General features: G+C 45.3%; 3 protein-coding genes across 4 annotated transcripts in view; 1 reads left to right on the forward strand and 2 right to left on the reverse strand.

The window, feature by feature from the left end:
- The window catches only part of LNPE (leucyl and cystinyl aminopeptidase), a 104,323-nt gene extending 103,816 nt beyond the window's left edge, over positions 1-507 (reverse strand). The window contains exon 1 of the mRNA XM_011745139.2: positions 343-507. Within this exon, the coding sequence (XP_011743441.2) occupies positions 343-361 (19 nt within the window). The 5' untranslated portion in view covers positions 362-507. The remainder of the gene's footprint in view (positions 1-342) is intronic.
- Positions 508-2,329: 1,822 nt separating this feature from the next.
- The window catches only part of LOC105484070 (endoplasmic reticulum aminopeptidase 1), a 178,571-nt gene continuing 168,602 nt past the window's right edge, over positions 2,330-12,298 (forward strand). For both annotated transcript variants that reach the window (XM_071098679.1, XM_071098680.1), the window contains exon 1: positions 2,330-2,445. The gene's annotated coding sequence lies outside the window, so the exon portion shown is untranslated. The remainder of the gene's footprint in view (positions 2,446-12,298) is intronic.
- The window catches only part of LOC105483993 (endoplasmic reticulum aminopeptidase 2), a 59,450-nt gene continuing 51,659 nt past the window's right edge, over positions 4,508-12,298 (reverse strand). The window contains exon 19 of the mRNA XM_011745114.3: positions 4,508-5,258. Within this exon, the coding sequence (XP_011743416.2) occupies positions 5,256-5,258 (3 nt within the window). The 3' untranslated portion in view covers positions 4,508-5,255. The remainder of the gene's footprint in view (positions 5,259-12,298) is intronic.

Consider the following 12,298-nt stretch of genomic DNA (forward strand, 5'->3'; position numbering starts at 1 on the left):
GCCGACACCGCCTCCTCCGGGGGCAAACCTGAGCTGCCAACTTTCCCACTGCCCACTCCTCTGCGCACAGCAGCCCAAACTTTGCGGTTCGCCCACCGGCCGCACCCCGGGCGAGCGGCGGCGGCGCTGACCTTCACGCCAGCTCCGGGTCCCGCACTGGCCGCCGCCCGCCCCCCGAACCTCCCTGCCTCCCCTAGATCCCTCTGCCTGCCTCCCCCAACCCTCGTGGGAAGCCCGCGGTGTGGGGGGTGACGGCAGCAGCCCGATCCCGCGTATCACGACTGCCCACGACCCTCGGGGCTCCGGAGAGCCTGGGTCCCGGCGCCTCGGCTGCCCACTCACCATTGGTGAAGGGCTCCATTTTCCCCCCGCCGCGGCTCCTCACAGCCCGAGCGCCCGAGCTTCCTACTCCGAAAGCTGAGGCGGCCCAGCCGACTGAGCATGCCCAGCGCGGCCTCCAGGGGCTGCCAGGGAGGTGCCGCGAGGGGCGGCGCCGCTCCGCCGCTCGGTGGCTCCGCCGTTCCGGGTTTTCGTGGCGGCTGCAGAAAGAGCGAAGGAAGCAAGAGGGAAATGCACAGTCTAACCCCCGGCGGCTCCGCGGAGAGGCGAGGTGGGAGCGGGTGCGCGCTGGGGCGGGGCCTGGGCGGGACCTGGGCGGGGCCGGGAAAGCCCCGCCCCGTCACTGCCTGAAGTGGACCTGGCTGCGGCGCTCTCCCTGGCCGGGAACCGTGTTCAGTCACTCAACAATTGTGGAGCCCTACTGCGACCCGCCAGATTCTGGACGCCGAGACACCCGCACTGCGCCAGAAAACATGGTCCCAGTCCCAGGTGCGGACATTCCAGAAACAGACCATAAATAAACACAGAAGACACAAGAGTGTAAAGTCAGTGCCCCGCTGCGCATTAAATCGGGGTGACGTGATGGCGAGTGAGTGGGTAGCTAATTCGGATGGCTTGGTGGGACACGGCCTCGCTGAGCAGGTGCCACTGAAGCCGAGGTCTGAAGGCAGAGCAGGAACCTGCGGGCGAAGGTCGCTATCCGAACTGCGAATCGCCGGTTTCCCTGGGGAGGTTGGCCGCTGAGGGATCACTTTTCGAAGGACCGAGGGAACGGGCGCTGTAGGTCTTTTCGGCAGGGATGCCCTCCCGCATCATAGTGCCCCGGGAGGGCGGTGAGGAGGAGACGGAAGAGAGGGCAGGGACCCCGCAGGGCCGAGGGCTCCCCGGGGTCCAGGGCCGAGGGCGCCTTGGGGTCCAGTCCCGGGGCTGGCGGCTGCGGGCGCGGCCTCTAGGTGCGGGCGGATAACAAAACCCGGCGCCGGATCGCCCGGCCGGATCACAGGCGCCGCAGGATGTGGGCAGGCCTGCCTGTTCCAAGCCTTAAATCAACACCTGCGGTTCCCGGGGGTGCCACCGCTGGGGCTCGCAGCAAGGCTCCGCGGCGCTAGGCCCGAGAAACCGAAACTCCCCTAGTCGCCCCTGCCCCCCAGCTCTCGCGCAGTTGCCTCCAGCCCCGAGCCACCATTGTTTCCAGTGCCAAAATGGGCAGCCCCGCTAGCCTCCGGGGCCGAACCGCCAGGGGCCCCGTGAGCCCCAAGGAGGCTCTTCGGGGAAGGCGTCCTTTTCCCCCTCTGGGTCTGCGCATCGCCACCACCCTCGCTGCAGAGGCCGCCGCCCTCCCAGCGCGCCACCACCGCTTCCTCTGCCTCTTCCCCTCCCTCAGCCCCGGCCCCTGCATTGACTTGGCTCGGGCTGCGCCTCTCTGCGCCTGCCAACTGTCACACGCTCCGAGGCTGTCAACAGCGGGGCGCCAGGGACAAACAAGCCGCGGCGAGCGCAAACAGCCTGCGCAAACAGGGACGGCCAGGGTGTTGTTTGACCAGCACTGGAATTGGAAACTAGGTTTCGAAGAAGTCAAGTCGAAGTACAATATTGTATTTTAAACTGTCCGTTGTTATTACATCCCTCATAATCCACGCTCTACTTGAAACTTCCAGTGCATACCAACTGCACTTAGAAAAAAAAAATGAAACTCCTTGCCTAACTCTGGGACCTCATCAGCACATTCTCACCATGTTTTGGTCACAGAGGCCTTCATGCTGTTCCTGGAAGTCGCCAAGTTCCATCCATCATTGTTAATCATTCCTTTTGCTCGCTCTTCGCACAAGAGCCGTTTCTTCTGCTTAGTACTTTGCCTACTGATTCCATCTTGTCATTTAAGTCTCAGCTCAGATGTCACCTCTGCAAAGAACCCTTGTCTGACCATACATCTAAAATAGCCACACTCTATAAAGACTTGGCCTTGCTTTATTTCCTTCTCAGCCCTCATCACTGTCTGAAACAACGTTTTGGATTTGTTGTTTATTATCAGTCTCCCTCTCAAGAATGCAAGCTTTGTGAGGGCAGGGTCGTAATCCTTTTTAAAGCTGTATCCCCAATGCGTGGGTAAGTATACAATAAATAATTTTTGCATGAATAAGTGAAGGACGTAGTGGTGTTTAGAGTTCACTTCCACTGCTGCAAGCCCTTCCAGTTAATGACTCCATACTGAATGATGTGTTTGATCAGTACAGAGAAGGTTTCTGTATCATATGATATGTCAGAGTTGCTGTCTTCCTAATGTGTGAAAGGTAATCAGAGCCCTTAGGCTGGCCCCTTGTGCTGGCATTTCAGAACCAAAAATAGTGAACCACAGGGGCTGATGTATCCCAGTTCAGATATTATACAGTATATGCAGAGCTAGATTTTGTTAACATACTTCACACATTGTATTGCTTAAATAAGATGCTCTTCTCATATTTTAGGTCATGTCATATTCCCTTGGAGTTATTTTTGCAACCAAACCACTTAGTATAGGAGATATTTAAAACACCACAGCTTGTTAAATCGCCTCACCTCACGTCACCTGTAACCTACAGTCTACCATGCTTTTAAGTGTGAAACATGTTACCTTGTGTTTTGTTTTAAATATCCCAACTCTGCAGAGATATGTGGTAAAAAATGCGCTAGCGAATATAGGTAGATCATTATGTCTTTTTGAGATTTCTTTGACAAAGAGACAAATGATTTTTTTGCCAACCTCTTGCCTCCCACCCCTCCCATTCCTTCACACACACGAAGACAAGAAGGACCATTTCAAGACATGTAAAAATACAAAAAATAAAATTAGCCAGGCATGGTGGCGCACACCTGTAATCCTAGCTATTCCGAAGGGTGAGACTTGAGAAGCTGAGGCATGAGAATTGCCTGAACCCGGGAGGTGGAGGTTGCAATGAACTGAGATCGCACCACTGCACTCCAGCCTGGGCGACAGAGCAAGACTCCATCTCAAAAAAAAAAAAAAAAAAAAAAAGGCCTGGTGCGGTGGCCCACACCTGTAATCCCAGCACTTTGGGAGGCCAAGGCGGGTGGATCACGAGGTCAGGGGATCGAGACCATCCTGGCTAATACGGTGAAACTCCGTCTCTACTAAAAATAAAAATTAAAAAAAAAAAAAAAATTAGCCGGGCGTGGTGGCGGGCGCCTGTAGTCCCAGCTACCGAAGGCTGAGGCAGGAGAATATAGCGTGAATCCGAGAGGCGGAGCTTGCAGTGAGCCGAGACCGCGCCACTGCACTCCAGCCTGGGCGACAGAGCGAGACTCCGTCTCAAAAAATAAATAAATAAATAAATAAATAAATATGGTTTCGTATAGGAAGTAAAAATAGTAAACAAACCAAAATGTTTCAGAATCCTACCTAGGAGCAAAAGAATAATAATGAAGTTTGTTTTGTTTCATTGGATACTGTTTTACGTTTGACTTTATAGAGCCTTTTTGAGGGAACATGGTATCACAGTTTCACAGCCAAAACCCATTATGTTTTTATCTTTAACACCCGCCTATCCTCCCACACAGAACTTGCTCTTTAGTTTAAAAATATGACACTTTAAGTTATTATGAAGTTACTATTCATTATCAAAGGAGAGAATGTGACATTATCTACTATACCCATCTACTTACTGTCTTCAGAATCATTGCTGTCTACCATTTAACATTTGAAAACCATTAATTTGGAGAGTTAATTATAATACATAATAAATAGCATGACAGGAAAAATATAAGCACCCTGAAAAACAAATTGCATTTGTTTAAAGAACTGACAAACTTGATAATCAATGAATACAGGAATATTTTTATCAAAATAAAACACTTGGTATACCATAGATCAGCAAATCCCAGCCTCACATTGAAACAGATAAGGAAGGAACTACTATCTAGAGAGGGTAGAATATTTACTCACAATCCAGGAGCAGACATGGACTGGAACTCAGACCATCTGTGTTCTAAACCAGTGCTTCAGAGTTTTCTGTTGCCTTGCAATTTCCACAAGCAAATTGGGGTCAATGACAAAAATCCACAAAAGGGATATGGAATAGAGAGAAATATAGCTAATTTCAGCTATTAGAAGTCCATTCCATTAATCATTTAATTAAGATTCCAACTTAATTAGTTGGTATTCCATAGGGAATTTGGATTCAGCCCTACTAAATTATTTTTCTAATTATTTTGAAATAAGCAACAACAATACATTAATTCAGTGAACACATTTGAAAATGTTATTTGTTCAGCACTCTTATAGAGGAATCTGCTTCCCGCCAGGGCAAGGCTGACCATCGTGAGGTTTCCGGCCACCCTAAGGGCTGAAGGAGTCGATATCTCATTACCTTTGTAACCCATTTGCAGCACACATACACTGCATTAATTAGTAATGTTTGAAGTTATACCAAATCAAGAAATGTTTAGAACACAGAAGAAAGCAGAATAATTATCTAATAAAGTTCAAGTAGAGCTTAGGCATTAGCAAAAAAACACAGCCAAATAAAGTGAAAGGTTATTATTTGGAAAGAACAGTGATATACTAGTTCAGATTCCTTGGGCTACGAAAAAACAAAACTCTGAGTATAACTAGTTTAAATGATACAGACATTTATCAGTTCATATAACAAGTCCAGAGATAAGACAATCTTCAGTTACAGCTCACCAACCTCATCGAGAGCCCACCTTCTCTCTCTCCACTCTTCAGTCCTCTATATGAGGAATTTCCCAAAGCCCAGACTACCATATGGTCAAAAGTTGGCTGCAGCAGGGGAGGAAGCAGGAACTTACTCTTCCGCATCTCTTTCTTGGGAGCAGGGGAGACACGTCTCAGAAATTCCCCATTAAAATTCCCTTTAGGTCTCATTTACCAAAACTATATTTGTACGTTTGTAGATCAATCACTGGAAATGAAAATGAGGTTACAATTGAGACAGAGTATGAATGGGGCTCAGCTTCACCTCACTCCTACTAGAGCATTCTTTAATGCACTCCCACCAAGCACAAAACCTACACCACTACCTCACTGATGCCTTAATGTTTAGACCATGCCTTTTACTTAAAGAATTCCAGGAACTAGGCTGGGCACAATAGCTCACACCTGCAATTCCAGCACTTTGGGAGGCCAAGGCGGGAGGATTGTTTGGGCCCAGAAGTTCAAGATCAGCGTGTACCCCACAGCAAGACCTCATTTCTACAAAAGATTCAAAAATTAGCCAAGCATGGTGGTCTGTGCCTGTGGTCCCAGCTACTCAGGAGGTTGAGGTGGGAGGATTGCTTAAGCCTGAAAGGTGGAGGCTGCAGTAAGCCAAGATCACACCACTGCACTCCAGCCTGGGCAACAGAGCGAGATCCTGTCCAAAAAAAAAAAAAAAAACAGAATTCCCAGAACTGCCTTAGATGACCAAGGTTGTGGAGTGTCCTAGCTAGGGAAGGAATGCTGAACAATTGATTTACAGACTTGTTGCCTCTGTCCAGCCCATAAGGTGCCTATTACTCAAGATAACATAGCAACCAGGTAATGCTGACCCGTATAGCCTACCCATCATATGCTTTGCCCAGTCCAGCCTGCATACCCTACCCCTGATGTCAATTCTTGCACTTTGCCTAATAAAAAAGCTCTACTAGCTCTTTTTGAGGAGTCAGTTGGGGAATTCTCTCTTTTGTGCTACCTCCCTTATGTCCCAGCATAAACTCCAATGAAGGCTTGTCTGGGGAAACTGTTTTGGCCTCTTGTCAATCTGTATTGCATTGAGAGACCAAGAACCAGTGGTCAGTTAACACCATGATTGGTTTCTTAGACAAAGTACAGCCTAAATGTGCTGAGTTTAGGATCGCCTTCCTTGTTTCATGTGGGAGGAGAGGGTATTTGAACGAAACCATTTTCCATTCAGAAAGGAAAAGGAGAGTGTCAGCTGAGGAATAGATGAAGTTCACAAATTTGGAAAGTTATTTCTCGAAAAGGGTTGCAGCCTGTAGGGTAACCATGCTGACAGGCTGACCCCACAGCCAGAAGCCAGAAACAGACACTCTGAGGGAGGGGCAAAGAGAACAGGAATTTATGCTGAGCAGGGTGGCCAAATATACATATTCAATAAGCTATAGGAGTCATGAATATTTATGAAAGGATAAATGTGTGCATGTGCAATGGAGCTTCATGCCCCTTCATGGGTTCCATGTACAAAAAATAGCAGTGTTAGCATGATCCGAGAGTGAAGTTTTCAGTTCTCTGACATCAAAAGGCGAAGCAGAGGACATGAAAACTCTTACTGTGCATTTTCTGGAGATGGGCCAGAACCACTCCGTGTGGTAATCTCTTATCAGGCAAAAAACTAGAGGCAATATCAGGTGGTCGGTTGATATAAGTGGTGGAATCTTTCAAAAGGGCTGGTTTCTGTTTAGCCCTTAGGGAAGAAAGGCTCATCCTGAATATTGAGGAAGGAGTATAATAAAGCTTGTTTGACCCCGGCATCCTGTCATGAATGAGAATTTAGCTTTCAAGGTTACCCTGGAGTCCCCTTGGCCAAGGCATGGTCTGTTCAGTCACTTGGGAGGCTTAAAATTTTATTTTTAGTTTACAGGAGTTAAGCAACCAAAATATTAGGCAGGCAACCTAAATGTCCACTAAAGGTTATAAACACTGACATATTTTAATAATACTTTGATATTAATGTTTTAAAACCCTAAGGCACTTATATAGGAAAAGTAAAGATAGAGCCATTAAATACAATGTAATTTTTATATAATTTATTAATATAATTAGGATTGCAAACCAAGAAATGGTATATTATTGTCAATGAAAAGAGTCAAACTCTGTAAAATATTTGAAGAGATTTATTCTGAGCTAAATATGAGTGGCCATCACCCATTACAGAGGCCCAGGAGATCCTGGAACATATGCTAAGCATGCCTATAGTCCCAGTTACTCAGGAGGCTGACAAAGAGAATCATTTAACTGAGGAGGCAGAGGTTGCAATGAGCCAAGATCACACCACTGCACTCCAGCCTGGGTGACAGTGAAGCCCCATCTCAAGAAAAAAGAAAAGAAAGGAAAGGAAAGGAAAGGAAGGAAGGAAGGAAGGAAGGAAGGAAGGAAGGAAGGAAGGAAGGAAGGAAGGAAGGAAGGAAGGAAAAGGGGAAAGAAAAGAGAAAAAAGAAAAGAGAAAGAAAGAGGGAGGGAGGGAAGGAGGGAGGGAGGGAAGGAAGGAAGGAAGGAAGGAAGGAAGGAAGGAAGGAAGGAAGAAAGGAGAAAGAATAGTAGATCTAACTGTTATTTTGGGCATTTATATTAGTTTACTAGTGTTAGCAATGGCATATCTGTCGAGTCTGTAGAAATTCTATTTTTGCCTTCTTGGAGGAAAGAATTCTGCTGAGGGGCATAAGGCAGAGAAACTGAGGCAACTTTTAGAGCAGGAGTGAAAGTTTATCAAAAAGTTTTAGAGCAGGAATTAAAGGAAGTAAAGTACACTTCCAAGAGGGTCAAGTGAGTGACCTGAGAGATCCAAGTGCACTGTTCGGCCCTTGACTTGGGGTTTTACACAGTAGCATGGTGCCAGGATTTCTGTGTCTCCTCCCTTGATTTTTCCCTTGCTGTGGGCTGTCTGCATGTGCAGTGACCTGCCAGCACTAGGGAGGGACCACCTTACTGAAGTTGTCCACATGTTCACTTGAGGTGTTTTCCCCTTACCAGTTGAGCAATCCTAAAGGAAGGCCATATACTTGTTGTATGCCATTTTGCCTCTTAGCGCGTATGCTTGAGCCCTCTTATCCAACTCCTGAGATCTTATTGAGAAGCCGCCGATCACCAGCTTCAGATGTTTTCTGTCTTCTGGCAGATTGCCTTTCCCTGATGCTGGCTGCAACCAATTACTATTTTAGAGAGACAGTTTAACAATTGCCTCTCTAAAATAGCAGACATGGATGGGGAACTCTGCTGCCTTGCTCATGTCTGCCTGGCTACCTATCCTAACACTAGGGCTAAAACCTAGTGCATTCTGAATGACTTAAACAACAGAAATTTATTATCTCATAGTTCTGGAAGATAGAAGTCCAATATGGAGGTGTTGGTAGGACCATACTCCCCGCTAAAGGCACTAGGGAAGGATCTGTTCTAGGCCTCTCTCCTAGGTTCTAATAATCCCTAGGCTTGTGGCAGGTAACTCCAGTGTTTACATGACATTCTTCCTGTGTGCATACCTGGGTCCAAACTTCCTCTTTTGACAAGGACACTAGTCATATTGGATTGGAAGCCCATCCTACTCCAGTAGGACCTTATCTTAACTAATTACACCTGCAACAACCCTATTTCAAATAAGGTCACATTCTGAAATACTGGGGATTATAAATTTAACAGATAAATTTTGGAGGACAGTATTCAACTCATAACAACTTCATTGTAACGGAAATAAGGTTGAAGAAGATAAGTATCAAGAAAGTATGCTTCAAAGGATAGCATCAAGAAAAGATAGCCAGGTGCAGTGGTTCATGTCTGTAATCGCAGCACTCTGAGAGGCAGAGGTGGGCGGATCACTTGAGGCCAGAAGTTTGAGACCAGCTTAGCTAAAAATTCAAAATACAAAATACAAGAAATTAGCTGGACGTGGTGGTGTGTGTCTCTAATCCCAGCTACTCAATAGGCTGAGGCATGAGAATCGCTGGAACCCGGGAAGCAAATGTTGCAGTAAGTAGAGATCATCCCACTGCACTCCAGCCTGGGCAACAGAGCAAGACTATGTCGAAAGAAAGAAAGAGAGAAAGAGAGAGAGAGAGAGAGAAAGGAAGTAACAAAGGAAGGAAGGAGACAACTCAGAGTGGGAGAAAATATTTACAAACCAAGGGACTTGTATCTATAATATATAAAGAATGTTTAGATTTAATGACAAAAGATAAATAATCCAATTAAAAGTAGGCAAAGGATCTGAATATCATTTCTCCAAAGAAGATATACAAATGGCCAATGAGACATGAAAAGATGTTCAGTGTCATTAGTCATCAGGGAAAAGCAAATCAAATCCAAAATGAGCCACCACTTCACATCTACTAGGATAGCTAGAATAAAAAAAGCCACATAATAGTAAATGCTGGCAAAAATGTAGAGAAATTATAAGCCACATACGCTGCTGATGGGAATGTAAAATGGTGTAGCTGCTTTCAAAAACAGTCTGGCAGCTCCCCAAAAGGTTAAGCAAGAGTTACCATGTGATCCAGCAATTCCATTCCTAGATATGTACCCAAAAGACCAGAAAACATATGCACATTCAAAAACTTGTACATGGACTGGGTGTGGTGGCTCACACCTGTAATCCCAGCACTTTGGCAGGCCGAGGTGGGTGGATCACTTGAGTTCAGGAGTTCAAGACCAGCCTGGGCAACCTGGTGAAACCCTGTCTCTATGAAGAATAAAAAAATTAGCCAGGCATGGTGGTGCATGCCTGTAGTCCCAGCCACTTGTGGGGCTGAGGCGGGAGGTTCACTTGAGCCTGGGAAATCGAGGCTGCAGTGAGCTGAGATTGCACCAGTACACTCCAGCCTGGGCAACAGAGTAAGACCCTGTCTTGAAAAAAAAAAAAAAAACTGGTACATGAATGTTCATAGCTGCATTATTCACAATAGCCAAAAAGTGTAAACAACACAAATGTCCATCGACTGATGAATGGATAAATAGAATGTGAAATATTTGTATATATAATAGAATATTATTCAACAATAAAAAGAAACAAAGTACTGATACATGTTAAAACATAGATGAACCTTTTAAAAATTATGTTAGCTGAAAGAAACCAGTTACAGAAGACCATATATTGTTGTTATTCCACTTATTTGAAATGTATTATATCATTCCATTTATATGAAATGTCCAGACTAGGCAAATCTATAGAATCAGAAAGTAGAGTAGTGATTTCCTTAGACTGAAGGGAGGCAAGAACGGGAAGTGTCTGCTAATAGGTATACGGTTTTTTGTTAGAGTGATGAAAACATTCTGAAATTGATCATTTTGCTAGGCACTCAACCCTGTCACTATACTAAAAACCATTGAATTACAAACTTTAAATGGGTGAATTTTATGCCATGTAAATAATATCTCAGTAAAACTGATATATATGAAAGACTTGAGGTTATAATTTTTAGAAACCATAATAACAATGCTTGATCAAAATGAAACAGTAATGGCCGGGCATGGTGGCTCAAACCTGTAATCCCAGCACTTTGGGAGGCCAAGGTGGACAGATCACGAGGTCAGGAGGTTGAGACCATCCTGGCTAACATGGTGAAGCCCTGTCTCTACTAAAAATACAAAAAATTAGCTGGGCGTGATGGCACACGCCTGTAGTCCCAGCTACTTGGGAGGCTGAGGCAGGAGAATCGCTTGAACCCGGGAGGCGGAGGTTGCAGTGAGCCGAGATCACACCACTGCACTCCAGCCTGGGCGACAGAGCGAGACTCTGTCTCACAAAACAAAACAAAACAAAACAAACAAACAAACAAAAACAGTAATGCAAATTATACTATGTGTATCTCCATTCACCATTGCTCAAGCAAGTTTGTTTCCCCCCATCTGGTTGCTACTGTTAAAAAAGGTACAGATATCATTCAATTAAACACTGACCTATTTAGAAACAGAAACGCTATAGAAAATTCTACAGGTATAGATATATCATTTCAATTTTTTCCAAATGGAACCCTAAGCCTACTAGAAATGCTTAGAAAGAAATCTTCACTCTGGAAGTGCAAACTGTGGTGACTGTTAGAATTTCTCGAGGGAGCTTGTTAACAAAACAAATTTCTGGGCATTGTCCCCTGAAATTTCGATTCAGTTGGTATGAGATATTGCCTAAAATCTGCATCTTTATCAAGTGATTGTGACACAGGTGGTCCTCAGATAATCCTGCGCTGAAGGAATTCTAGGGTAAATAAGGAGCAGTATGTTTCCTAGAAACTGCACTACATTTACTACAGGATAGCCCAGGACTGAGGTGAGAGCCTGGCCCCTGGAGGTAGACTCTAAGGGTTCAAATTCTGCCTCTGCCACTTTCTACCCCTATGCCTGGGGCAAGTTCCCTGAGCTTTACTTTCTCCTTTGTAAAATGAGGACAAGTCCCCTCATAGAGTTAGTGTGAGGATGAGACGAATTCACATAATTATACTTAGAGACTAGCACAAAGTAAGCACTAAAGATGTATTTGCTGTTACTATTGAATGTGAGTTATAAAATTTAAATACCATGTAGATCACATGCAAAGAAGTTTAGACTTGTAATAGCAAACCAATTTCTATAACGGTAACATATTCCAATCTGATCGCTTAAAATAATGACGTGCTGGCAAACCAAGTTTTCAGTGTTGAGTTGGCACCTAAGCCCTAGGTTGGATGGGGCCTACCTAGGCCAGGAAGTGACTAGGATGATGGGCCTGGCTATATAGCCATAAAAACCAATCATAGGCTTTCTTCTATAAAAGTCAGAAGATAGAAAAAACGTTTTTAGAAATGATCTGGGTCAGGCGCAGTGGCTCATGCCTGTAATCCCAGCACTTTGAGAGGCCGAAGTAGGTGGATCACCTGAGGTCAGGAGTTCAAGACCAGCTTGGCCAACGTGGTGAAACCCCATTTCTACTAAAAATACAAAAATTAGCCTGGCATGGTAGCAGGTGCCTGTAGTCCCAACTACTCGGGAGGCTGAGGCTGGAGAATCACTTGAACCCAGGAGGCAGAGGTTGCAGTGAGCCGAGATCACGCAATTGCATCGCACCCAGCCTGGGCGAGAGCGAGACTGCATCTCAAAAAAAAAAAAGAAAAGATCTGTTAGCCCGAATTGTTATTGACTTGCTCTTTCTAGAGAGATGTTTATACTCTTGAATATTCTGATTTAGTTTTCCTTTTCCTTTGTTTCTTAGAGCTATGCTAAAATAGAGCCTGCCCAAGGTTCACTCCCGTAAAATGTGTCCTT

Source organism: Macaca nemestrina, chromosome 6 (assembly GCF_043159975.1).
Source record: "Macaca nemestrina isolate mMacNem1 chromosome 6, mMacNem.hap1, whole genome shotgun sequence".
Lineage (NCBI taxonomy): Eukaryota > Metazoa > Chordata > Mammalia > Primates > Cercopithecidae > Macaca > Macaca nemestrina.